General features: G+C 37.9%; 3 protein-coding genes across 4 annotated transcripts; 2 read left to right on the plus strand and 1 right to left on the minus strand.

Annotated features, from left to right (window-relative positions):
- The first annotated feature begins 551 nt into the window (after positions 1 to 551).
- On the plus strand, positions 552 to 8,209 carry klhl28 (kelch like family member 28). Its single transcript, XM_032546564.1, has 6 exons — positions 552 to 705; positions 1,396 to 1,656; positions 1,733 to 2,370; positions 2,834 to 3,277; positions 4,845 to 5,053; positions 5,128 to 8,209. The coding sequence occupies exons 2-6, from the start codon at positions 1,396 to 1,398 to the stop codon at positions 5,289 to 5,291; spliced, it is 1,716 nt and encodes a 571-aa protein (XP_032402455.1). The 5' UTR covers positions 552 to 705; the 3' UTR covers positions 5,292 to 8,209.
- A 762-nt stretch (positions 8,210 to 8,971) lies between these two features.
- On the minus strand, positions 8,972 to 15,410 carry dorip1 (dopamine receptor interacting protein 1). Of its 2 annotated transcripts, none has more exons than XM_032546566.1 (5): positions 15,091 to 15,410; positions 14,348 to 14,872; positions 14,182 to 14,271; positions 13,957 to 14,091; positions 8,972 to 11,038 (listed from the first exon to the last, which is right to left on the minus strand). In XM_032546566.1, the coding sequence occupies exons 1-5, from the start codon at positions 15,174 to 15,176 to the stop codon at positions 10,855 to 10,857; spliced, it is 1,020 nt and encodes a 339-aa protein (XP_032402457.1). In that variant the 5' UTR covers positions 15,177 to 15,410; the 3' UTR covers positions 8,972 to 10,854. The 2 variants fall into 2 exon arrangements, with proteins under 2 accessions (XP_032402457.1, XP_032402456.1); XM_032546565.1 differs by having other exon boundaries at positions 13,957 to 14,094.
- A 750-nt stretch (positions 15,411 to 16,160) lies between these two features.
- On the plus strand, positions 16,161 to 27,065 carry mthfd1b (methylenetetrahydrofolate dehydrogenase (NADP+ dependent) 1b). Its single transcript, XM_032546563.1, has 28 exons — positions 16,161 to 16,313; positions 17,658 to 17,742; positions 17,899 to 17,958; positions 18,064 to 18,117; positions 19,000 to 19,136; positions 19,330 to 19,430; positions 19,546 to 19,682; positions 20,624 to 20,735; positions 20,814 to 20,941; positions 21,072 to 21,169; positions 21,614 to 21,787; positions 21,938 to 22,074; positions 22,802 to 22,848; positions 22,932 to 23,039; positions 23,131 to 23,205; positions 23,288 to 23,390; positions 23,501 to 23,577; positions 23,688 to 23,828; positions 23,923 to 23,991; positions 24,073 to 24,184; positions 24,524 to 24,663; positions 24,759 to 24,800; positions 25,116 to 25,216; positions 25,301 to 25,478; positions 25,560 to 25,667; positions 25,777 to 25,929; positions 26,441 to 26,559; positions 26,666 to 27,065. The coding sequence occupies exons 1-27, from the start codon at positions 16,276 to 16,278 to the stop codon at positions 26,528 to 26,530; spliced, it is 2,805 nt and encodes a 934-aa protein (XP_032402454.1). The 5' UTR covers positions 16,161 to 16,275; the 3' UTR covers positions 26,531 to 26,559; positions 26,666 to 27,065.
- The last annotated feature ends 34 nt before the right edge of the window (positions 27,066 to 27,099 follow it).

Consider the following 27,099-nt stretch of genomic DNA (forward strand, 5'->3'; position numbering starts at 1 on the left):
CTAATAAAAATGTTTTTGCATATTTAAATATGTTATGAAAATGTATTTTGTCGTTATTTAAAAATGCATTAGAATAAATATTGAAATAAAAAAATGCCATAAATATTTAGAAGTGCCACAATCAAATTTTTAAGTATATGTCCTCAATACACTAAAAATAGATGCACGTTTAACTTTAATATATTAACGAAAATTTACGTTTTTCTACACAGCGATTTCAATTTATGAGTCTTATGTTGATGCAATGTCAAGAAGACAAAAGTTGTTAAGACCTACATAAAATTATCAACAATGCGGTGCTGAGGTGTGGGAGTACTGTATTCAGAGAAACATGTTTTCACAACATTGAAATAGCCTCTGGTAATAATTTATTTTATATTATATATTATATTTTTTTCTCGAACCTAGTACTATAATGTTTAGTTACTTGTTAATGCTGCTTATAATCAATACATATTTTGTTAGTATTTCAGAATAAAATAAAATTATTTTGTTTTGAATTTATTAAGAATAAGTTCCATGGGATTTTATTGTGAAAGGTAACGGAAGTGGGTGTTCCGTCCTGGTAGCTCGTCATTGTGAGTGCTCGTCTTTTAGCTTTGTGGCTAGGTTGGTTGGCAGTCGGTTGTTTTCTTGTTAGCCTTCCTGTGGTCTGCCGTCGCTACCGCATATTCGGTCGCTATCTGCACGCACCATATAATACAGGTTTGGTTCTCCTATTTTAACGAAATACAAATTTTTCCTAAAGCCAGTTGGAGCGTCTCGTTTGGTATCTGTCAGCCATGTTACTGTATATATTAGTCAGTGATGCAGCCAGCTCACAAATCCGTGTTTATTTTTAATGGCTAACCTGCAATGCAATGATGCTAAAATTTATTAGTACCCAATTTTTTGCTCAGATCAAAGCCAGTCGATAAACCTGTATTCATTGCAGAGAAAGAAATCGTTTAAAATAAAGCGTTCTCTTAGCCTGATTTTACTGTGTTGACTATGTTTGCTTCTTTATTGCTAGGTTGCTAGCGAGTTTTGATCAAGTGGCATCTCCCGTTAAAAACACAAAGATAGGCCCTAATTATTTACATGACATTTGAAATCCTTGTAATCTGTCATGTAGCTTAAACACTCACCTTTGACAGCTGCTGATTTGGATTTACTTGTGTCCAGTTGTTCGCACTTTCTAGGTAATACGTTTTGGTTGTCTTAGAGCAGTGTTAGCACTGGATTTAGAGGATAATGCTTATTTGCTTTGGCTTGAGGAAAATAAATACTGTGCTGCTTCAAAACAAATGTAAAGACAGCATTTTTCTAATTAGCTAGAGCTTCAAGTAACACACAAAGGCCTTAACCATGCCCACATCCCATGCACTGCAGTGATTTCTGGGTTTATGTTTCCAGATGGACCAGCAGGACCAGAACTATATGTTTGCAAGTCTCACACGGCCTCACTCGGAGCAGCTGCTGCAGGGTCTCCAGCTCCTGCGGCAGGATCACGAACTGTGTGACATTGTTCTCCGAGTGGGTGATGCCAAGATCCATGCCCATAAGGTTGTGTTGGCCAGCATCAGCCCCTACTTCAAGGCCATGTTTACAGGTAACCTCTCAGAAAAGGAGACCTCTGAGGTGGAGTTCCAGTGCATTGATGAGGCTGCTTTGCAGGTACGCTTAGATCCAGCAGACAGTAACTGTACTAATGGTTGTTATATTGTTTCACTAACATTTTGTTTTCTGCTAGGCCATTGTGGAGTACGCATACACGGGAACGGTGTTTATCTCCCAGGAAACAGTTGAATCCCTGCTGCCGGCTGCCAATTTACTCCAGGTTAAGCTTGTACTTAAGGAGTGCTGTTCCTTCTTAGAAAGCCAGCTGGATGCTGGGAACTGTATAGGGATCTCCCGCTTCGCAGAGACATATGGCTGCCATGACCTGTGCTTGGCTGCTACTAAGTTTATCTGTGAGAACTTTGAAGAGGTCTGTCAGACGGAGGAGTTTTTTGAACTAACAAGAGCGGAGCTGGATGAAATAGTTTCTAATGACTGTCTTAAGGTAGACACGGAGGAGACTGTGTTTTACGCCTTGGAATCATGGATCAAATATGACGTAACAGAGAGACAGCAGCATCTCGCTCAGTTGTTACACTGTGTTCGCCTTCCACTTCTCAGCGTCAAATTCCTCACTCGCCTATATGAAGCCAACCACCTTATACGAGACGACCATGCATGCAAACACCTGCTCAATGAGGCCCTTAAATATCATTTTATGCCTGAGCACAGACTTTCTTATCAGACTGTGTTGTCAGCGAGGCCCAGGTGTGCCCCCAAGGTGCTGCTTGCAGTAGGAGGCAAGGCTGGACTGTTCGCCACATTAGAAAGGTAATCATTGCTTGCTCTTTCAAATTAGAGCTGCACTGAATTGACTGATTGAGATTTTGATTTTTGATATTTGTTTTATTTTTTTTTAGAACTAAAACTTATTTTAAATAAAAATCTGCAGGTTCTTTTGATAGAGGTAGTAGTTTTGAATTCAACAGAAAATAAGGTGATTACAAGACTGTTCCCATTTAATCATAAATCACATGTACTTAACCTTTCTGATTAACATACGTGCTCTTTCTTGATGCACTTATGAGGAAAAAATTCTGAATGTTACATTATTTTTGATATATTTAATGATTAGAAAAACCCCCAGATTTTTCTGGATTGGACCTGCTAATCATCAGGGTGGGCTGATCAAACCAAAAAAAATAAATTGGTTCATTCTGCACTTGATTGATGCTTCTTGGTTTAAAATTTTTGTGTAAAGTTTTTAAGTGATTTTCCTCTTTCCCTCTTCCAGCATGGAAATGTATTTCCCTCAGACTGACTCATGGATCGGACTGGCCCCTCTTAGCGTCCCCCGGTACGAGTTTGGAGTGGCTGTGCTGGACCACAAAGTGTACGTAGTGGGAGGCATCGCCACGCACATGAGGCAAGGCATCAGCTATCGGAGGCATGAGAGCACGGTGGAGGCCTGGGACCCTGAAAGCAACACGTGGTCCTCGGTGGAGCATATGGCCGAGTGTCGCAGCACACTTGGGGTGGTGGTCCAGGCTGGAGAGCTGTATGCTTTGGGTGGCTATGACGGCCAGTACTACCTGCAGTCTGTTGAGAAATACGTCCCCAAGTTGAAGGAATGGCAACCGGTGGCACCCATGACAAAGTCCCGCAGCTGCTTTGCTACGGCTGTGTTGGATGGCATGATCTATGCTATTGGAGGGTATGGCCCAGCACACATGAACAGGTAACGATTGGAGTACAACACAAATCTGAGAAACCTATTGAAAAGTGTTGTCAGACTCTATAAAATTGCTGATTTGTGTTACTTACTTGCACTTGTTAAAAATCTTAATGCTGTTCATCGTTTTACCCTGTGGGGTATCTTTCTGAGCAACATTATTTTACAGGTTTGATTCCTTCTAGAATCTCCTAAACAAAATCAGGATAAAAAGACTGTTTGCCTGTTATCTACTGTTGACATGTGACTGGAGTCTCTGGACTGGTCATGGTCTGATCTTTGATCTTATCGATGATTTTTAGACTTCCTAAGCTGCTTTTTTTCTTATGATCTTGCTGGATTATAAATAGAGATTGCAATTATGTGAAGAATATCAAGTGTTGCTGAGAAAACTCTCACTAGCTCGTTAATAAGTGCAGAGAAGATTTTTGCAGAAGTGTTGGAGATGTCTCATGGAGAGGGTGCCTGCATTTGTGTTGTTGATCATCCTGCAGCTGAATCCCAGTTGCTTGTTTCTTTGACACCCAAAGCCCTGCAGGAGAATGTGTTGGGACAGAGAACCTTTGGGAACATTTTCCTCATCCTCTTGTGGTTTGTATGTCCTTTTAACTGAGCTGCAAAACAATCCCAGATTCCCAATGTTCTTTTGTTTTGTCAGGACTTTCTTACTTTTGTCAGATTTGCAATTACCTCATTATTAGTTAACTTTACTCTTTGCAGTTGTAGTTGCATAAACTGCCTTGTGTCAGAAAACTGCTGAATTGAATACATAAAAATTCAGTTCTCTCTTTTTATATTTGAGGAAAATCGAATTGACAGGCTGCACAATATATAGTGATTTAGCATTGTCGCAAAGTCAGTGTGTGCTATATTTGTATTGCAAAGAACTGTTTGGACTGCAATATTAAAATAATACAAAGTGTTATACTTGCAATTTACATGTTAAAGTAATACATAGTCAGTATTACAGATAAATAATGGAATTCATAATTGCTGTTTGTTTTATTTTGTTTTTTAATCCCAAAATTTCTAACATAAGTGTGTTTATAACTTTATCATCTAAACTGGACGTTATAGAATCTGTGGTTAGTGTTGGAGGACCCAATTCAGATTTGACAAGTCTATTATAGATTTTCAAACAGAGCACCTGTTCTTCAGCTGTAAGAACCCTAGCATTAAGGACAAAATTATATTATTTTAAAAATGGTGAAGTCTGTCACAAATGAAGTGATATGCAGTGGTTATGTGCATGGTAAGGTCAGAAAGCGACAATGCTTTCATAGTGTGTGGCATGTATATTTGTGTAATTGTCTGGTAATAAATCTAGGAAACAGACTTAAGATGTACATTTTATTTTATATATATATAAAAATGACTTTTTTTAACTATGTGAAGTTTGACTTTTTATAATTAACACCACAAGTGCTGTTAATTGTGGTGGGTGCCATAGATGTTATCATTTTAAAATGAATGTAAAAGCCATATCCAGAGCTGGCAAGCACTTTTTAGGGATTTGAATAATTTAAGACAGACCCTGTTCTGGTATGTTCTTACTGTATTTGGTCTGTTTCAGTGTGGAGAGGTATGACCCCAGCAAGGATGCCTGGGAAATGGTAGCCCCCATGGCAGACAAGAGGATCAACTTTGGTGTCGGTGTCATGCTCGGCTTCATATTTGTGGTGGGTGGGCACAACGGAGTGTCCCACCTGTCCAGTATTGAGAGGTACGACCCCCATCAGAACCAGTGGACAGCCTGTCGGCCAATGAACGAACCTCGTACTGGTAGGTTTTTAATAAACGGTTTTCTTGGTGGCGCTTCAATTCAGTGCTGATGTAATGCACCATTCTTCTTGCAGGTGTTGGTTCTGCCATTGTGGACAACTACCTCTATGTAGTAGGAGGGCACTCCGGGTCGTCTTACCTGAACACTGTCCAGCGCTACGACCCCATCTCAGACAGCTGGTTGGACTCCAGCGGCATGATGTACTGCCGTTGCAATTTTGGTCTGACTGCCCTTTGACCAATGGCCTGTTCAGCTAGGACTCAGTAAAACAATTTCTGAAAGAAAACTTTTCTTTTTTGTTACCTGCTCTCCTGTTTTCCCCACATTCGTTCTCCAGGAGCAAATGCACACCTGAAAGAACATCTGAGCGTTTGCTTGGGTGGCTGGGTGTGCACAAATAGCTGGCTGGTTGGATGGAGGGGATCCCAGTCTCGCTGCAAAGATGTAAAAGTGTAAAGGTTGTGCAGCAGAGGGAAGGGAGGAAGATGTCTGGATGGAAGATGGCGCAGGCACCTGGATACGAGTGCTGCCGGACCACTACGAGTACTTCGAGCCATGTCCCAGGGGGTTGTAGGAAATTTTTGTTACATTAGCTGACATTTATGTCCTCTATTTTACACGTCAGTACGTTTAATGCTTAAGATTTACAGCTGCATTCAGAACTATGTTACAGTTTTGTAGAACACTGCAGTTTGCTTGTGTCTTTGTGCGAACCTGTGGTTGTTGGTGTGTATGCACGAGAGGGTATGTGCATGTCGGATGGATCCGTTTTTTTTTTTGGTTTTTTGTTACTTGTCCGCGTGTAGAACTAATGCTCGAGCTCAGTGAGGCGACGAGTTCTGCATCCAAATCAGTGCTTCACAGGAAGAAAAAAGAGCAAACTTAGAAACTTTATATTTTCCTCAAAGGGCTGCCTTTCTCTTTTGTAAATAGTATAAATTAAATATATAGATAAATATATCCTCTAGTGCATTGCCTGTACATGTTTATCTGCACTGGGTCACTAATGTGTGTGCGAATGTGTGTGATTTGATTCACTCGAGAGGGAGGAGTTTTCCCCTTAGTTTGTCGCTTCTGCCTTCATCCTCCATAGTTTCATAAAAAAAATCAACAAATTTTAAAGGTCAGGTCATGAACGCACTTGTCTCTATAATGGTTGAAACGTGTCTCAGCCAATTTTGTCCACAATATTAACTGGTGCTATATTTAGGATTCAGGACTTAGCTGTTTGTCTAGGTTGCTGCACATGTTCTAGTCAGTGTATGCTTAATCTCCAGGTCATTTTTTACATTTGATGCTAGCAATCTGCTTTATGGGCATTTAAATGCATGACATCCTAAATGGCCCCTCACCATGCAATAAAATAAGTTTCGATAAAAAGGGAAAGAAAATACTCATTTTTTTCTTATAAAGGTGCATGTTTTAAAAACTGGAATATCATAAAAAAAATAAATTCGAAAAAAAAAAAAACGTTAAAAACTTTATGGAGTTATTACCCACAGAGTGATATATCTAAAGTGCTTCAGTTATATTCATGAATATTTAATTATATTCATGCATTCATTTAGTTTGTAGTATAATCAATCAGTACTTGTGTGAAGTAAAAGAAATGGAAATAAATCTGAAAAATAAATCTGAAGCTCCATAAAACTAGCAAAACAGGAAAGCGCTCAGAAAAAATTGGTACAGTTCCTTATGGACCCTTTTCCATTACATTTTTCCCTCTACTTAGCTTTCCATTAACATATTCACACATATGGGTATAGAAACAGGCAGCATCTTGACCAATCACCTTTTGTGACTTACTCTTCTTGTGGAGGGGGTCAGTGACTATCAGTCAATTTTCTCACGATACTTTGGGCCACAACACGTCTTAAAAAAAGTTTCTTATTTGCCATGGCATTTACACTAAACAAACACTTGAATACATCACTCTGTAGGTAATAAATTTAAATAACCTTTATCCTTTAGAATTATTGAAATGAAACACTCAATTTTTTAAAATGCACCTATTAGTGTTGCTTTCTTCCATGTTATGTGGCTTTCGAAGACGAAGCACCGAAGTTTGTGCAAGCCGACTCAGGCCAAGTTGTCCCCTATCCCACCCATCCTCAAGAGAAATATTGCAACACATTAAGCAGCAGAGCTCTCTAATAGGGAGAGTAGGTGTGTGCCGTTTTGCTGAGTCACTGTTCATTTTCAAGTCTAGTCACTTTACATGTGCTGGTGTTTGCACAACTTTTAACCAAGCTCTCTGCATTGCACTTACCAAAATATTTGACACATATTGTCATTTGATTACCTGTTTTATTCTTTTCTTTTTTTTTTTAAGCTAATGGCATTTAGATGATGCAATAAGACTCTTTTTTCTCTTTGGACTGAAAATGTTTTGTGTTTGTCTCTTTAAAAAGCCAAGGCATCTCACATTGCTGTAACAGAACCTCACATGGCGTGTGGACATTAATGGAGCATCTGAGGGAATCTTTGACCCTTTGTCATTTTGTTCTTGTACATGGGATGTGTTCATTTAGGTTACAGTTTATCATAGATGATAGGCTAAAGTAAAACAGGTTAGCTTTTACCACATTGAGGTACACTACAGACTTTGCCACTTTGCTTTTGTCTTCTGTGAAATTTTTGTTGTTGGATGAAAAGTTACAATGTCATTTACTTAGCAAATTTGTCCAATTGTTCCTAATTAGTTTCTTAATGTTTGCTTCTACATATGTACTTTCCAATTAATTGAACTGAATTTGTAAGCAACCAGTTTGTAATTCTATGACAATGTTTATATTTATTTATACTTTCTTTAGGCAAGGATCGAGATGCTAACCTTGATTAATGATTCATGGTATTTAAGCAAAAAAAGTTCATAAAAAAATATAGCGAAATACTAGAGATTTTCTTTAAAATGGAAAATGAGTTATTCCTACTTTTTTGCTCTTCTATTTCTTATAGAGTAGCAGATGTATAAGAAGCTGATATTTGTAACATAATTGGCTGCTTCAGTATCAGTGTTTGAGATAGATTATGGCTCTTGGCCCAGGGTGCCACTGTGCAAAAGGATGGCATAGTACATGTTCAAAACAGAATTTGATCAAATCTTATTTCAGTTGTGGAAGCACAAAAATCCCACATACCCCCTGCTTCTTTTTGAACATGAGTGCTTGGTTTTCCTTCAGTTACCACACAAAGATTGAGATTTTTACAAGGGGAAATTTCTCTTTTTTGAATGTGATCCGTCTTTCAGCCATGTAGATGGCAGTATGCAGCAACAAGTAGAGGAGGGGAAGATATACTAGAAAGGTTTAGCATTGTTGAAACTAAAACCTTCTTAACCTTTATACACCTGCAACCAGCCCATGGCTACTTGTTGTTTTATCCAGTTTTTGTAGTCCAATGCAAAATAAGTTTTGTTCACCTCTACATTAGTTGAAATTAATTTCTACTGCCATGACTGATTGAGCATCAATTTCCTTACATTTGTTTTGTTTGTTTCTTCCTGTGGTAAATACTGACTGCTATTGCAATGCATTTTGGAAGAAAAAGTGATGAAAATCTGCAAACGTGAATCTGGAAAAAAGAAGGGAGTACGTATGCATTTTTGTTGAGGCCTAATCAACATCTTTTTTTTCCTCTGCCATCACTCTCACCAAAGTGCTTGTACAAAGAAAGCAGATGGATGACTTTTTAACGACCTAAAGTCTGCATTCAGCTGCCGGTCTTTACATTTGTGTCTGAGAGGAAGAAAACTCCTGTGAAACTGATGTCAGTGTTAGCCAAAACGACCACTCTGCTTCTCTCCTTTTTTTTTTACCATTTCTCACAGTGTGTCTGGAGTCTCAACTTTTTTTTTTCTTAATATCCTGTGGATTAATGCTGGAAGTCAAAGATAACATCGTGTATAACGAAAACTGTAGCTTTTCACGTTTTGTTTGAAGACATTTTACATACATTTTAGTCAGTTTGTGTGGTGCACTTGTACCCAGATTAAAATAAATGCCTGCCTTAAAAAAAAAAAGCCATGGCTGCGTATTGTTTTGTTAGATTCATATGCATGTTTCAGAGAACAAAAATCTAAAACGGATGTGTTCAAAAATATTTTTATTTATATTAAGGCAATATTTTCAGGAAAAAAAAAATAATGTCGGAGCTTTCTTGACAGAGGCACTATGTGAAAACAGTAATTATTAAGAGGATCAAAAAAATCTGAACATCTAACATGGAAGCTGCAAAACTGCTGAGATGGGAACATTTCAGCATGGATTTGCTGAGTGCTTCAGGCCATGAAAGCCCAAATCAATCAAACCTTTCTGCAAGAAAAATAATTCATACCACTTAACTGACATTGTGTTTTTAGCATCCACACTTTTGAGTAAAAACTTTACAGCATAAAACACAGAAGTTAGTTTGAGGTTTCTTTTATGCCACAGTGTAATTAGAGCACCAGTTTAATCTTTAGATAAGGGTTGGTGTGCTTAAATCAGAACACTAAACTTGAGCTGGACATCCCCCAAGCAATATATAAAAAAAATCAAAGCTGCAAGTACTCTTCTTTTTTTAAGGAATATGCTGAGATTGAGTCATGTAAGAAATGCTAAAACTATTTTACTTACTGGTTTATAGAATGAACAAACAGAGGGTTTATTAACAGACAACAAATCTCAGGAATTTACACCCCCCCCTATTAAAATGTCATGTTTTATTTGTTTAAGAATGAAACTACAATAAGTAGTTTAAAAATTTGTTTTGCACCTTCAAATAGATACTTCCTGTAGGAGTCAATAAAAAAAAAAGCATACATCTGTTGGGTAGGAGCTAACAAAAAGGTCTCGGTGGCAATAAATGTGTCCACCTTTGACCTACCATTTCTTGAACTGCCTTTTGATGAATTTCACCATTCAGTCTTTGTGTTTACAACTGCCATTAGTTATAGTAAATTAGATTAACTCATATTAAAGATAATCTGGCTACAACTCCAGAAGATGCAAAAAGCCTGGCACAAAAGCAACGCTAGACATCAGCAGAAGAGATCATGGAAAACTTCAAGACAGAATTAGGGCTTTTATATCGAGCTTAATGAATTAGTGGGGAGTTGTATGAGTCAACTTTGACTCAAAACACTCAAGATGAGTATGGATTTTATTATTCAGCATCATAATTTTCACCTGAATCATCTGTGGACAAGAGGTATTTTGATAACCTAAAAGACTGAGAACCTTTGTAATAGAGTGGGGTAATATTACTAAACTTTGGTTGTGGGATACAGACAGGTACTTAAGAAAGGATGATGAATGCTGAAAGTGAATCAAAAGTTGCATCAAAAGTTTCAGTTTAAAATTTTGCATCTAGTTTTTTTTCTGCAAACAATTTTGTTTTTCAGTTGAATTGTAAAAAAAAATTCAATTCCACCTTCAACTGTATATACATCCAGCTGAAGGTGGAAAAACATTAAAAATAATCATTGTCATCTTTTTTTAACAAAAGAAAAACATTTTAAAAGGAGATGTGTACAATTTTAGGATTCGCTGCAGAACTATTATAGTCCATTGTACTCTTGGATTCCAAGCATGCCTCCATAAAATGTATAATTATCAGCATGTTTGGAGTAAGCAATCAGCTGAAACAGAACATAAACAACTGTCTTCTAGCAAATTATGTATATTAAGATCATGAATTATTCACAAAAGATAAAAAAAAATACATAACAGATATAAAATGGCAAAAACAGGAATAATGCTGGAAAAAAAACACTGGATGTTTGATGTGTTCACTCAAGTGCTGCACTGTGTCCAACTGGTCACTTGTCAGATGCACGGATGTAGACCAAGGAGGAAAGCAGCAGGAGCTCCGGGGGCTTATGCAGCAGGATCAGATTATCGCTTCTCAAACCGTCATAGTGCATCCAGCAACCGTCTATCTGGAAAGCTGCCGAGTAGTGATGCTCTTCCATGTTGAAGAGTGTGGCGCCCTCTAGTAAGTATCTAAGGGAAGAGATGTACATCAGACTTTTTTGTTCTAACATAAGCTCAAACGCCTGTAGAGCAACTACTACTATGGATCTTTACTTAATGTTTTACGCATGCATTTGTAAGTTTCAAGATGTATATTGTATTAACTGAATGTGCATTGTTCTAATAATACTTTCATTCACCTGGATTTTTTGCCCACCATTATATTTTGTGCAACAATGAACAGCAAGGGTACAAGGATGAAACAAAATAAAGGGTGATCCTCTCAAAAATAATAATAATAATAACTTTATTCATTTCATTCAATACAAATAAAAAAAAAAAAAAAAAAAAAAATGAAATGAAAGGTAGCAGAAAGAAGAAAATAATCTTATAATATCTGCCCCTTTTTCTCAACTATGGATCAGAACAACAACAAAAAAAAAAAAAAAACTAAAATTCTCTTGATTTGTCTTATGTGACAAAAAAAAGAAAACAAAGGAAGAACAAAGAAACAAGGTCAATCATCAATCTCAACTGAACAATACTATACTTTGACTTTATACTATTTCATACTTCTTCAAAAAAACAATCTTTAACATTCTTTTAAACATGTGTAATGATTTAGCATTTTTAACATCGTTTTGCAGGTCATTCCACAATTTGGCTCCTTGTATCGAAGTACATCGTTCTTTCAAACAGGTTCTGAATTTAGGTTTCTTAAAAATCTGTGTCCCCTTAAGGTTATAACCACTCTCTCTCTTTTCAAATTTTTTTTGGATGTTTAAGGGTAATGTTTTTAGGTGTGCCTTATACATAACCAACAAAATATTATAATCAACTAAATCATTGAATTTCAAAAACCTCAAATTACAAAATAATGTATTTGTTGGATATTTACCATGTTTTCGAGCAATAACTCTTATTGCCCTTTTTTGCAAAACAAAAACAGATTTTATACTAGTATAACATGCCTTTCCCCATACCTCAACACAATAAACCAAGTGTGGAACAATTAGTGCATTATACAACATAAATAGTGCATGATCATTCAGAAAATCCCGTACTTTATAAAGCACTGCAATTGATTTTGCTAATTTTGTTCTTAAATAATTCAAATGGGATTTCCATGATAATTTCTCGTCAATTATCACACCCAAAAATTTCACCTCACTAACTCTACAAATCTCTACACCATCAACTTTAAATGGAGTATTTACAATTCTTTGTCTCCTTGTAAATAACATATAATTTGTTTTGTCCAAATTTAAAGATAATTTATTTAGTTTGAACCATTTATGTATTTGCATAAATTCTATTTTCATTTCTTTTAACATCCCTTTTATATCATTGCCCTGACAAAAAAAAGTGGTATCATCCGCAAATAGAATACATTTGAAAAACCCTGATACATTTACCAAATCATTTACATATAAAATGAACAACTTTGGTCCAAGTACTGAGCCCTGTGGAACTCCACATGTAATTTCACAAAATTCGGATCTAGTATCATGTACTTGTACAAACTGTTTTCTATTCTCCAGGTAGCTCGAAATCCACTGTAATGCCGGCCCTCTAATCCCGTATTTAATAAGTTTTTTGAGTAAAATGCTATGGTCAATCGTGTCGAATGCTTTCTTTAGATCGACATAAATGCTAGCACTATATTGTTTTTGATCAATAGCATTTGTTATATGTTCTATCAGTTCCATAAGGGCCATTGATGTCGAATTTTTGGCTCTAAATCCATATTGACTACTACTTAATATATTATTTTTATCTATAAATGTATCTAATCTATTTACAAATAGTTTCTCCAAAATTTTTGAGAACTGTGGCAACAACGATATCGGTCTGTAATTACTAAACATACATTTCTCACCATTTTTGTAAATGGGAATTACCTTTGCTATTTTCATGGCGTCTGGAAATTTTCCTGATGAGAATGACAAGTTACAGATATAGGTGAATGGTTTAGTTACATAAGACATAATTTCCTTTACAAATTTCATATCCATATTTACCCAATCCTTTGATTTTTTATCCGCCATTTTGTTTACAATACTCAGTATTTCTTTCTCATCCGTTTCTCCAAGAAAGATGCTGTTTGGACAACTCCCAATTTTTTGGGTAACATCGCTATCATCTTTTGGTATCTGAGCAGCAAGTCTTGGACCAACATTTACGTAATAATGATTGAATTCGTTTGCTATTTCATTCCGATCATAAATTTCAGTATTTTCTTTTAAAAAGTGTGTTGCAATACCAGATCTCATTGTATGCTTTGTAGAAACACTATGTATAACTTTCCATATTGCTTTTGTGTCACCGTTACTTTTTGTTAATAGGTCGGTATAATATTCTTTTTTATGTTTTCTTATAATCCATGTCAGTTTATTTTTATATTTCTTATATCTATCCTCTGCTTCTTTCGTTTTTAACATCAAAAAGGATGAATACAAATTATTCTTTTTTTTACAAGCATTTCTCAACCCTTTTGTCATCCATGGCTTGTCAACAGCATCTTTCTTAACAAAATTAGTTGTCATACAATGTCTTTTGTATGACATTTTATATGACATCCTTTAAAAAAGACATTTTAAAGGATACTGCAACACTAAACGTATAGCCAGAGTTCCAATGGTTCAGGCCGAAGCATTTTCATCAATGGCCTAGTCAAAGGTCAAACCAAAAGATTGTTGTAAACCTATTAGGTGTTGAGAACCAGTGTTCACAATCAGCCAATCAGATTGACTGCAAGCCATTTTGCAAACAATGGACAAAAGTATCAGTGCTTAGCTGTGCAAATCTAGCTGATACATACCCAAAAACACCCATCTCTGAAATTATTGAGTTAGGGGAGCTAAAAGAAGGATGCATGAATATTTAAAATGACATGCATTATTTTTATTCCACTTCACAGTTATGCACAATCCTGCACTGATTCATACCTGTGTTGACAAAGAGCCAGGTGGTAAGGTACATAAGACAGATCCTCCGATCTCCACTGCTGCATGTTAAGGATCACAAAAGGCGGGGGTCCGTGGCAGAATACCCTTTGAGAAAACTCCCTCAAGCCATCACATCTGCTAAGAAGATATTCAACCTGTCAGATGGGTTAAATATTGCAGAACTGAATCTTAAAACAGGAAAAATGTCTTACCATAGTGTCTTACCCTAGCTCTGAGCAGAGTAGGAGTTTGGGGCTGAAGAATTCATCCACCGCTGACTGGATTGGGTCTTTGTGAGGAAGCTCATGAGGAGGGCTGGAGGGAAAGGTGAAAATATGAGAATAACAGCAAAACTATTATGTTTTCTAATCTTTTGCTGGACCTAAGGTACCTGATGTTTATGGTGGTTTTCTTGACTTTCTGAAAGCGACCCGGACAGTCACGGTTGGTGCACAGGCTCTCCTGAGTGGTAGACATGAGGTTCTCCAGGTTCTCCGTGAAGTTCTCGTGCTCGTTCCCAAACAGGTCGATCTCCATCGCTGCCTGATGGATCTCCGAGCGGTACTGTCTCTTAGACATCCTGTTCCAGATCCACAGCATCTTCACTGTGGTGTAGTCACAGGAGTCCATCAAGTAGAGGAAATGCTCCACGAACTGCTTCCCCAGGAAGACGGCCAGCTCCCTGTGGAAGCCCTGGTTGTCTCGCAGGATCACATACAAGATCATGAGGAAGCCATCGATGGTGCATGTGTTTTTCAGTTGGACCTCCACGTACAGAGGGATGCAGGATATGGCCTTGCGCCCTGCCTTGATTGTGAAAACGCCCCCCCAAGGGAGCACAGGCCTCCAGAAGGAGCGATCCTCCTCGTCATTGTTGTTTATGGAGGCTCGAATCTCCTCAAAAAGCGTCTTAGACCTGAACAAAAATAAACCAGACGAACTTAGATAGCCTCGGTGTTACGTGAATAGATGTCAATTGATGGGTCTGGATCAACCCTCTCGGCTAGTTTAGCACTGACGTAAACAGAGAGTAGTACGCGCAATCTTAAAAGTCTACAACATCCAGCCTCCAGGGACTAGTAGGACGATTAGAAAGCTGCTAATTTAAGCGTTGCGACTCCTTATTCAACTTACCTTTCGGTGTGGAAATTGTTCTGAGTGTTTGAGAGTCGCGAGAGCTCCTCGATGTCGTTCAAAACACCACTGAATCTACTCTCCATAGCTTTCCGTCTTTCGTCATGTCTCCCGTCACACTTGAAGCTCGATCAAATAAGAAGCTCTTAATGGTATTTTCTCGCACTTTCTGCCGATATTTCAGAGTTGTCCTCTCCAAATGGATCCCAAATAAAGCAGCGTGCACTTCATTTGACCTACATAAACACTGAGGCTTTTCTGACGATATTTATTTTAATCATGTGCAAACACGGTACTGCCCTCTGGTGACCTTCTGCGGAGCTACACTAGTTCAATCTTCTTTAGAAAAGAGAAATATAGGATCGCTATTGGTTGGAAGAAAGTTGTAGTGCATTTAGTTGGGTATTTGATTGGCTTGCAGGAATTACGTCAGCCACGCCCTAATCTGTTCGGACATGCAGAGCATGCAGAGTAGATGTCCCGTGAGTGCCATAGTCATACGCCATAATCACCGCCATGTTGTGAGTGTCGCGCTTTTCGTAAAAATAATGTAATATATTGAAGGAAAAGAAAAGAAAATTAAGGAAAAGGAAAGGAAAGAAAGGAGGAGAAAAGAAATGGAAAGAAAAAAGCGAAATGAAAATAGACGAAAAGAAAGAGTGAAATATACTCATATATAGTTACTGTTGTTAGTGTTACCTCTATATACAAAGCTTAATTTTGCTTAATTAGTAGACCTGTAACTATATTTGGTCATTTTTATTGTCAGGAAAACCGTGATTCCTGTCGATTAAAACTCAGTGTGGAGGACGCGCTGTGACAAAGCCAGCTGATGTAGCATCTACTCTTTTAATTCTACTGTGTGAAAAACGTTTCTCAAATGCTACTGGTCAGAAGACCTATCTAATGTTTTTTTTGGGTAGCTATTTGATTGGTCCGTATTCACGTAAAGTAACGCCTCTCCTAGTGACGTCAGTGAACTACGCTCCGTGATTGGGCCTATTCCAGAAAGTTCTACGGTTATTTTTAAGCGTAGTGCTATGTTTGCTAATGCATCCGACGTAATTACAAACATGCTTCTTTTGAATAAGCGTAATTTGGAGAGCTAATCTCACCACGCTTTTCTTCTTGTTAGAGAGCGAGCCTGCGCTGGTCACCATCACTTCGGACACAGACAGACCGAATATGTCAGCTCAAATCATAAGCGGGAAAGAAGTTTCAGCGTAAGTGTCATATTTGAACTAGTTTGTTTAGGAGTTTTGGGTGAGCAGAGAAAACTTTTGGCTAACTAAGCCGCTGACTTCTTGAGTTACAGTAACAGTTTGTACCACATGGTCATCTGCTCAGTAGAGTACATTATCAAAGCTTTTTTGTTGTTGCTTTTGCAGTATTTTATGAGAGTTTTCCAAAGTATAGAGACTACAAAATGTTGTCTTGTTTTTCTTTATTTGATAACTTAAAGTTGTTAAAAGTGATACAGCTACCAAGGATGGAGAGAGTTTTTACAGTGGACCCCACCTGCTTTCAGCTTATGTAGGTCAGCATAAATGCAGTGAACTCATGACTGCGATACTTACATTTTCCTTTTTATCTGATTAAATCAGGCCTTGAATGTGTGCAGACCTTTGCAGGATTTTGTAAGATGTGTGTGATTGTGGTGGGATTCGATCTTTGTCCCCTTGCTCCACTGACCCCAAGTGCACTGATTGACAAAATATCATGCACAAGTCACATTTGAAATTTTTTTTTTTACAGTACCTGGAAACAGAGATGTTCTCCAAGGGTTACATTTCACAAATGACTCGCACATGCAAAGGGACAAATCCTTTCTCCTGCAGCAGCATGGAAGAAATTTAGCTGCACGTGCCTGTCACAAGACATGAAAACTTGCTGCCCCTCATATCACTCATTAGTCACTTAATTTTTGGACAATATATGAAAAAGTTCTCTACTTTGAAGCTTAACAGAAGTTGTTGGACAATCTAAATACATATTGCAAGTATGATTTGTGCAGTGTGTTGTGATTGGTTTCATTTACTTTTTGTTGCCAATATGATTGAAAATATTACTATATATATATATACACACATATATATATATATATATATATATTGATAACTTGATTTAGTTAAAGTCATGCACAAAAGTTGCATCTCATGGTGGAAGCTTTATGTGCAATCTTTCTGTGTCTGCATACTTGAGCTAAGCAATCAATCATTGTCTAACAAACTATTGCTTTTTGAATGGATTAGAAGCTAAAGTCCACTTAACTTTTTTTTTTTTGTCTGACTTATCAAATCCTCTGGTGCAATTGACCCTGTCATTTAACCCCACAAAGTGCTGGTATGTTTCCCAGTATTCAGACTATGAAACAGATAAAGATAAAGAAAACATTCACACTAGATCATGCTTTGGAAAGGCCACTTTGTTGTGCAACCAGATTGGCAGCATAGAGAAATCATTGGTTTAAAAACAAAATACCCACAATGCATCTGTCTGGTCTGAACATTTGTTAGGATTTGGAGGAATCACATGGATGATATGGCCTTTTTGTCTTTTTTTCTTAGACAAGTGAGAGAGCAATTGAAGAAGGATGTGGAACAAATGAAACTCAAGGATCCCAACTTCAGGCCCGGCCTGGTTGTTTTACAGGCAAGATTATTTTTGACAGACAGAAATTTGTCCTTTTTATGTCCCTGTTATTGACTTTATGTGCTAACATAAATACAGACTGTGCATAGATACATTTCCATGAGCATTGTCTCTGTATATTAGACATTATGAGGTGATACTTTTATGTTCTGGCAGGTTGGAGGTCGTGAAGATTCCAATCTGTACATCAGCATGAAGCTGAAGGCAGCAGCAGAGGTAATTTCAGATTATCGGTCAGATTGTTGATCTAAGGAATTGCTTTGAGTAGCTGTTAAGCACTTCTAATTTGAAATGTTTAAAGAATTTTATTTGTATTTGCAGATTGGAATAAATGCAATACATATGAAACTTCCAAAGACTGCAACTGAAGAAGAGGTAAAATTAAATTTTATTAATATTACATTCTGAAGTTACACAGATGCAGCGCAATAGTCACACTGGAGCTGCAACTGATACTTTTTTGAATAATTAGTCTAAGCATATAGTGTTTCACCAGAAAATTTATTTATTCATTTATTTATGTGTTTATTTAGTTCTATTTTACTAAAATATTTTTATACATCCCACAAAATAATTTTTTTTAGTCTCAGTTACATTGCTAGCGTGCCACCTCCAACAAGAGAATAAGAAAGAAAATTGTAAGTTTTGTATTTATGTTATAAATAAAAAAGTATATATATTTAGTAAATCTTGAAATAAAAAACGATATTGAACTGTGAATTAACAAAAATAGGCTTCAGTTCTGTAAGAGTATTTTAATTTCAAAAGGACAACATGTGTTTGTAGTACACTTTTTTAGTTGAAGGCTTGATTTAGTCAATTATCATCTGAAAAAGAAACAACCAGTGATACACGGATTGTGGAGATTTACCTTTCAGCAGGACAGTAACCCTAAGCACACAGCCAGAGCTTCAATGTAATAGTTAACATTAAAACATATTTATGCTAGAAGTGCTAGAAGTCAAAATTCAGACCTTAATCTAACTGAGAATGTGTGGAAAGGATATTCAGAAATGCAAAAAACGGTGGTTTCACAAAGCATCAAATAATTCACATAGGTCTGTCTTGTAAAATCCTTATTAAATACAAGTGAATTTTATAATCTCAAACTACACAATGCATTGTCTAGATAAAAATTTATTAGTCTATAGATTTATTATAATTTTATAAAATAAGTGGTTTTCATTTGTATCAGTCCTCATGTTTCTTTTAAAAAGACAGTCCTTTGACAGGATTTCAATAATGTTTTGCCGGCAGGTCCTTCATAGCATCAGAGAAGTGAACGAGAACTCATCAGTCCACGGTCTCATAGTGCAGCTGCCTTTGGATTCGATCCACAAGATCAACACAGAAAAGGTCACAAATGCCGTGGCACCAGAGAAAGATGTGGATGGGTAAGAACTGACATAAACTTCATTATAAGAATTTCCTAATGGAGTTAATTTCATTCTAAATCATAGTTAAAGTAAATCATAAGTCTCATTATGATTATTATTTTTGAATAAGTTATTTTTTTGATTCAGGGAGTGTTATTTTTGATGCAGGGAGAAAATGTGGCATGATCAGTACTTTCTGGCTCCTTCACAGGTTGACCAGCATAAACGCAGGGAAGCTTTCTCGTGGAGATCTGGGTGACTGTTTCATCCCTTGCACACCAAATGGCTGCATGGAGCTGATCAGACAGACAGGTTGATGCAGCAATGAAGAAAACTCTCACTGGAGCAGTTTTTGCTGTAAAATCATACAAAGGACATGCAGACGAGTGGATGTGGACTAAATGCCACGATGTCGTCTTCTCTGCAGGTGTGTCTGTGGCAGGGAAAAGAGCTGTGGTGATTGGTCGCAGTAAGATTGTTGGTGCACCCATGCATGATCTGCTGCTGTGGAATCATGCTACCGTCACCACCTGCCACTCAAAGACTGCAGATCTGGCCGGAGAGGTACGTTTTAAATATTATCATGTTTCTTGTTACTACCTTTCTGAGTTTCACGTCTCACATCAGATATTTGCATCACTTCAACTTGCTCAGTCTTTGCTGCTTATGGTTGAAGTGACCATGTCTTCCCCACAATGTTACTGTCCTTAAGAAGAGCTAAACATTTTACTTGTACATGTGTAAATGTACATGAACAGGCTTACTGGTGTCAGTGTTCATTTGCAGAAATCTGAACTCTTCTTGTTGCTTCTTGCAACTTCACAGCAACTGTTAGTCTAGCCCTGGGATCTGCAACCTGTGAGCCCAGACCAACATGTGGTTCTTTGGAATTGCCAGAATGCCTCTTAATAATTTGGCTAAAACAGCGGAGAACCAAAAACAACAAAATTAAGATATTATTATAACAAATGGAGATTTTAGCAGTTTTGTAGTTTTTTTTTATATGGGCTAAATGTTGCATTAAATTACCACAACAGAATGATACAAGTAACAATAATACTTATTAATTTTGTTTTCATTATGTTGAAAACAAAGTGCTTTTTTTTAGTTTAAATAATTTCCACAAATCCCCACTTCTCATTCAAGACAATGTATCAACTCTCTTTTTGTAAATGTTTTATGTTTTTCTTGGTTTACCACCTAAAACCAGGAATAAAATGACGGGTCATTAAAAATGACCACAACTTTTTTATTGTAAATATTTCTTGACATTTTTTAAGTTGTCTTTTCACAAAAGGTTATGTAAAAATTTGCAGCTTTAAAAAAGTTTGTATATCTGGACAGGAGGGAAAAACGGCTTTTTGGTTTGTAAAGATTGCAGACGCCTGCTCCAGCAGTTCCTGCATTCTTTTTCTGAAAGTTCTCTCTGCTGACTTCTTCGTGCCTGTTTTTTTTTGTTTTGTCTTGTTTTTATTTGCGACTCAACTGTTAGTATTCCTGTCCAGGTGGGTAAAGCAGACATCCTGGTTGTTGGCATGGGCAAAGCAGAGATGGTGAAAGGAGAGTGGATCAAGAAGGGAGCGGTGGTCATCGACTGTGGGATTAATCACATTCCAGGTAATTTGTTAAGGTTCAAAATGGTCTGAAATTAGGTGACAACTCAAACAGTTGAGGTGAAGCGTTTATTTTTTTTAGATCAGACCAAGTCTAGTGGGAAGCGTGTGGTCGGTGATGTACACTTTGCCTCAGCCAAGGAGCAGGCGGGCTTCATCACCCCTGTGCCTGGAGGAGTGGGACCAATGACTGTGGCCATGCTGATGGGGGTAAAGTTGAATCTTTTATTTATCTCAAGTGAATTTCCTCAAAGGTCATATCATTATACCATCCACATTTCTTAAGGTTTAAAGTAAGTACCGGTAAGTAAGTGTGTCTCTTGTTTGTTGATGTGGTTAGAATACGGTGTTGAGTGCAAAGCGATTCCTTGAGAGCCATCAGGCTGGGAAGTGGGACATTTCTTACACCAAGCTGAGCCTTCAGAAGCCTGTACCAAGGTTTGTTTTGTTTATTGTAACTTTTTCTGTAAGGTGTCATGAAAAAGTATTTGCATACTTTGAACTTTTCTGCATGTTGCAACCAACATCTTGAATATAGTTTATTGGAATTTGATGTATTTAGACCAACACTAAGTGGTTCCGATTTGTAAACTGGAAAGAAAATCCACCCATCCCAACCTTCACTATGACGTCCCTTAATGAAACCCAGAGCAAACAATTGTCCTTAGAATTGCCTACCTAATTAGTAGGTCGAGTTTACCGGTGTGTAATGACAAAAATGACCCTGTCTTGTGAAAAACTGATAATGGCATACCATAGAAATTGACCAAGGTAGTTGGATTTAAAGAAAGTTAAAAGTGTATGTAGAAAGTACTGACCCTGAAGTGTAGCTTTGTTCTCTACTTAGGTGAAAATATGTGTGATTTTTTTAATCTTCAACAGTGACATAGTGATTTCTCGCTCCTGCATTCCAAAGCCAATTGATTGTCTGGCCAGAGAGGTGGGCCTGCTTTCTGATGAAGTGGAGTTTTACGGAAAAACTAAGGCCAAGGTCCAGCTGAGTATTATCAAACGACTTCAGTCCCAGCCGGATGGGAAATATGTGGTGGTCACAGGGTATGTGTGCCTTCTGGACTGAAAAGCAAACAAATGCGCCAAACTTTAAAAAATACTTCTGTTAAGTAAATTAGCATGTTTTATTCTGTCTATGAAACTGTTTTATTTTCTTTCACTTTAATTGGTTGAAATGTTTAATTATGAATGCAGTATTACACCCACCCCACTGGGTGAAGGTAAGAGCACCACAACAATCGGCCTGGTTCAGGCCCTGGGAGCCCACCTGAAGCTCAATGTGTTTGCCTGCGTTCGCCAGCCTTCTCAGGGACCAACCTTTGGCATTAAAGGTGAGCATTAGAAGAACATAAGGAACCCCGAAGCTTATTGGCACCACTTTTAAATTTATTTTACTGCATTTGCTTAAACTTACACTGAAATCACACATCAAGAAAGTTTTTTTCTTTCCAAACTCGCCAGTACCGCCGAGGTTTACATCGCCATCAATTTCCTGAAAATAAATACACCTTCAGTATTTTTGAAAATGTAAACTTATTCATGTTCATCATTTTCTTTATTGTATATTAATCAGAACTTTATATTAAAAATCTATGAATTCCATTTTGCCCTGCCATATTAATATGATGTGGCTCAGAGGCCCTTTTCTATGAGCCACTCTTCACAATTGGAAACACAAGAGTACATTAAACTTTTCAGCTATAGAAAGTTCCAAGTCATGAAACAAAGGATGAATATGACCATTGTTAAGTACGGTGGAGGATCTGTCGTCCTGTGGGATTCTTTCTCTTCCAAAACTTCCTGGCATCATAAAATGTTGAACTAACAGGGCATTTTAAATTTAGATATGATTGGCCTGTACCAGAAAATGAGAGCTGATAACCTCTGGATCATTAAAGTTTGATAAAGATTTAAAACGCAAGGCAAACCAAGACAGAAATGGTGACCCTTCTTTAACCATCTTGACCTCCAGACAATCAAATACAACAAAGGACAATTCAAAAGAATTGTCCGTTTTGCTGTCCAGCTTGTATTTGTAATAGTCTTTCTTCTCAACAGGTGGCGCTGCAGGCGGTGGATATTCTCAAGTCATTCCAATGGAAGAGGTACTTTATACCTTTTTGAAACATTATTGAGTTGGTAGGAAAAATGTATGTGTTTAGTTAATGAAGTTTCATTTTATCCATAGTTTAACCTCCATCTCACCGGGGACATCCATGCCATCACAGCTGCCAATAACTTGGTAGCCGCTGCAGTCGACGCACGCATGTTTCATGAGGCAACGCAGTCTGACAAGGTGGGTTTTCACTTCTGTAAATGAGGGGTAAAATCATAACAAGTGTCAATTAATAACAAGATGTGCCCTTTTCCCCTTTACTCTCACTCAGGCTCTGTATAATCGCTTGGTCCCACTCAGTGGAGGGCAGAGGACGTTCTCCCCAGTCCAGATCAACAGACTGAAAGTAAGGGATTACATTACATACTCCTCAGCTTTTACTTGTACATGAAGCAATTCTGACTCTTAATTTGTTATTGTTGATGTAGAAATTGGGGATAGAGAAGACTGATCCTTCAACTCTCACTGATGAAGAGATCACTCGCTTTGCACGTTTGGATATTGACCCAAGCTCTGTAACCTGGCAAAGAGGTCTGAAATGTCTTCATCAATCTTTTTTCCCCCCAAGATTTCAGTTTTTTTTCTGTATCAAACCTCATGTTTAAATCTATTTCTATCTATTTCTATCTATTTCTCTGCAGTGTTGGACACAAATGATCGATTCCTGAGGAAGATCACCATCGGCCAGTCGCCAACTGAAAAGGGTTACACAAGAGAGGTGGGATTCTGACACGTTTTGATAATGGCATTCAATAAAAAACTGAAAAAGGCACTGCTATTTATAAAAAAAAAGTCAACAGCTGTTTTTGATCACAATGTGTGGTGCAGGCTCAGTTTGACATCACAGTTGCGAGTGAGATCATGGCGGTCCTCGCCCTCACCAGCAGCCTGGAGGACATGCAACAGCGCCTGGCCAAAATGGTCGTAGCCACCAGCCGCAGCGGAGATCCCGTCACCACCGAGGATCTGGTCAGTGCTTCTTCATTATGGTGTGGCTTCTCATTATAAAAACTGTGGAAGGAAAAAGGTTTTTGTCTTGATAGAGCACTGTTTTGTTCTGCAGGGAGTCAGTGGAGCTCTCACTGTGCTGATGAAAGATGCCATCAAGCCAAACCTGATGCAGACGCTGGAGGTCTGTCAATGTTTAACTACAACTTAATCCTTGTGATGCTTATCTGTGTTAAAGCTACAAATGGGTTATCTGAATCTGCAGGGAACGCCTGTTTTTGTGCATGCTGGCCCGTTTGCCAACATCGCCCATGGAAACTCATCCATCTTGGCTGATAAAATCGCTCTGAAGCTGGTTGGACCTGAGGGCTTTGTTGGTAAGATGAATTTATCATGGGTGACACCGTGGTGCAGTTGGTAGAAACGGTGCCTTGCAGCAAGAAGGTCTCATATTAGAATCCCAAACTGGGGTCTTTCTGCATGGAATTTGCATGATCTCCTCATGTAAGCAGGAGATGTAAGCATCTACATGCTTACATTCATGCATGTGAATTTTGCATTTATCATTTTAAAATGGGCTGAAAAGATCCAAGATCTATATAAAACATTAACCCCGGTTGTTTTAGATTATTGTTCTGTTTTCACATTATTACACTGCAACACTTAAAGCTGCAATACTGCTCTTAATCTTTTGTCTCACAACCTCCATTAAACAGTGACAGAGGCTGGTTTTGGTGCTGATATCGGCATGGAGAAGTTCTTTAACATCAAGTGCCGCTACTCGGGCCTGAGGCCCCATGTGGTAGTCCTGGTGGCCACGGTCCGAGCTCTGAAGATGCACGGAGGAGGACCAACAGTGAGTCACTTATATTGTGATTTAGGAGTTGTCGTCTTCATTCTGTTCATATTTCACCTTTTGGGTAAAAAAACACTCTAAAATTTTTAATACAGGTTACAGCTGGGATGCCACTGCCAAAGGAATATGTGGAGGAGGTAAGACTGAGAAGCAGCAAACAGCAAAACATTCAAGTGTCAGTCCACTCTGTGCAGTCTGTGCATATTCTTTCACTCATACTTGGTCACACATAGGCCTGTCACAATAACAAATTTTGCTTGACAATAAATTGTCCGAGAAATTATTACGATAAACGATAAAATTGCCAATTTGAGACCATTTACAACTAATGTAAGGCAAGTACATCCTCTCAAAGATCAATAAACTTTAATTTCCAAATAACATTTAACAATGGAACAGGAAGGAAATTTAAGTAGACTTTTTAAAAAACATTTTTTACATTTTCTGTGCAGAACCTTGAACTTCTGAAGAATGGCTGCAGCAACATGAGGAAACAAATAGAAAACGCCAAACATTTTGGCGTGCCGGTTGTGGTGGCTGTCAATGGTTTCAAGTGAGCATAACATGTTGCAGTTTCATTACTACTGCAGACTAAAATGTTTCATGCTTGTATTTAGTATGCGTGCATCTATTTCAGGATGGACAGTCAGGCTGAGCTCGACCTGGTCTGTAGCATGGCCAAAGCTGCTGGAGCCTTCGATGCCGTGCGCTGCTCCCACTGGGCTGAAGGTGGCGCTGGTGCTGTGGCCCTAGGACAGGCTGTTCAGAGGGCCAGTGAAGCTCCCAGCAACTTCAAGTTCCTCTATGATTTGGATGTATGATTCCAACCCACATTAAACTTTGCTGGTATTCTTGTGCTTTCCTTGTTTTTAAACGGTGCAGTGTTTATGTTTTAGCTCCCAATTAGTGACAAGATTCGAATAATTGCTCAGAAGATCTACGGAGCAGATGATATTGAACTTCTCCCGGAGGCCCAACACAAGGTGGAGCTGTACACCAAGCAGGTCAGCATGCCTCAGGGTGGAAGTCTTCTTGTCACTCCTATTGATCAACAAAGGCCACCGTCAAAGGAAAATCTGTACTGAGAAGATTATGTTTTGTCTTTTGCTTCAGGGCTTTGGAAATCTTCCCATTTGCATGGCTAAGACACACCTGTCCCTCTCTCACGAGGCCGAGAAGAAGGGCGTGCCGACAGGTTTCGTCCTGCCCATTAGAGACATCCGAGCGAGCGTTGGCGCAGGCTTTCTCTTCCCATTGGTTGGCACGGTAGGATCACAAACCTGATCAAACAGGCCTTTTTGTTTTTGGGTACAACTGTGTGTGTACTTTGCAAAACAACCAAAAAAGATGTAGCCCTATTCACAGTTTTCTGCAGAGCTTCTGCTTGCAACAAAAGAAGAAATTAGTAATTTGCCTCCTATATTTTTGTGACGTTTCATAGATAAAAAATTATGATCATATGACACTAGAAAGATACAACATAGAGGTTTAAAGTTTCCTATTACTATTTTCTAAGTCTCAACAAGTATGGAAACCCATTTGCATGTTTTGCAAATTTCAGATTGATTTTACATGATGTGTCCCCCTCACCCCCTAAAAATTATAAGAGAATTGAAACTTAAATACAAGCAAGCTACATAAATAAATTAAAATGTTGGTTCTGCAGATATTAGTCATAAGCTATGTTGTTTTAAGAGTTTAAATAACATTGAAAGCTATTTCAGGATGGTTATATTTTGTTTAAAAGTTTTTTGGACAGAATGCATTTTCTCTTCAGATGCCTACAATCCCTGGTCTGCCCACCCGGCCTTGTTTCTATGATATTGACTTGGACCCTGAGACCGAACAGGTCAATGGACTTTTCTGAAGAAAATCCATCCTTTCTATATGACTGAGGTAATTTAGAATGCAAACAGGAAACAGGAAGGCACTTCATTCCTGTTTGATAGGAAGGAGTTAGCAATGGTTAAATATCTCTTTTCTGCTTCCTTGTCCCTCTCAGAGCCTATAGAAACACCCATCAACCCCACAGAGCCTTAATAACACTGGACGAGTTCTAACTTGAGGCGCCTTGAGCTGCTTCCATCCTATCATGTGTGATTGAGTGTCTTTTTCCAGAAAGATGCTTCCATGAATTGATGATTCTAGGAATATAATTGCAGAACAGATTTTTGTGCTGTAACTGGTCTGTGATGGACCTTTTTGCTGGAACAAACTATCATATTGACATTTTTCATTAGATTATTTTTGACTAATCTAACGCATTTCATATCTTAGAACTCCTAAATCAACAAACACAGCTGTTTAAGCCTTTCATTAGCTCTCTGTTTATATTTGTTAACACTACATTGAAGGCTAGTTCTCTAGTTTCTTTTTCTTAGAGAGTAATTGCCTCTTTTTTTTTTTAAATATACTGTACTTACCATTTAAAACCTA

This window comes from Xiphophorus hellerii, chromosome 19 (assembly GCF_003331165.1).
Source record: "Xiphophorus hellerii strain 12219 chromosome 19, Xiphophorus_hellerii-4.1, whole genome shotgun sequence".
Classification (NCBI taxonomy): domain Eukaryota; kingdom Metazoa; phylum Chordata; class Actinopteri; order Cyprinodontiformes; family Poeciliidae; genus Xiphophorus; species Xiphophorus hellerii.

Bases quoted from the DNA above. Each gene is read 5' to 3' on its own strand.
- mthfd1b (XM_032546563.1), top strand. From the start codon at position 16,276: ATGTCAGCTCAAATCATAAGCGGGAAAGAAGTTTCAGC. The intron at 23,391-23,500 runs GTCTGAAATGTC...ATTTCTCTGCAG, and splicing joins CTCTGTAACCTGGCAAAGAG to TGTTGGACACAAATGATCGA. The intron at 24,185-24,523 runs GTAAGATGAATT...TCCATTAAACAG, and splicing joins TGGACCTGAGGGCTTTGTTG to TGACAGAGGCTGGTTTTGGT.
- klhl28 (XM_032546564.1), top strand. From the start codon at position 1,396: ATGGACCAGCAGGACCAGAACTATATGTTTGCAAGTCTCACACGGCCT. The intron at 1,657-1,732 runs GTACGCTTAGAT...GTTTTCTGCTAG, and splicing joins TTGATGAGGCTGCTTTGCAG to GCCATTGTGGAGTACGCATA. The intron at 5,054-5,127 runs GTAGGTTTTTAA...TTCTTCTTGCAG, and splicing joins AATGAACGAACCTCGTACTG to GTGTTGGTTCTGCCATTGTG.
- dorip1 (XM_032546565.1), bottom strand. From the start codon at position 15,176: ATGGAGAGTAGATTCAGTGGTGTTTTGAACGACATCGAGGAGCTCTCG. The intron at 14,272-14,347 runs GTACCTTAGGTC...CTTTCCCTCCAG, and splicing joins AAAACCACCATAAACATCAG to CCCTCCTCATGAGCTTCCTC. The intron at 14,095-14,181 runs GTAAGACACTAT...ATATCTTCTTAG, and splicing joins CTACTCTGCTCAGAGCTAGG to CAGATGTGATGGCTTGAGGG.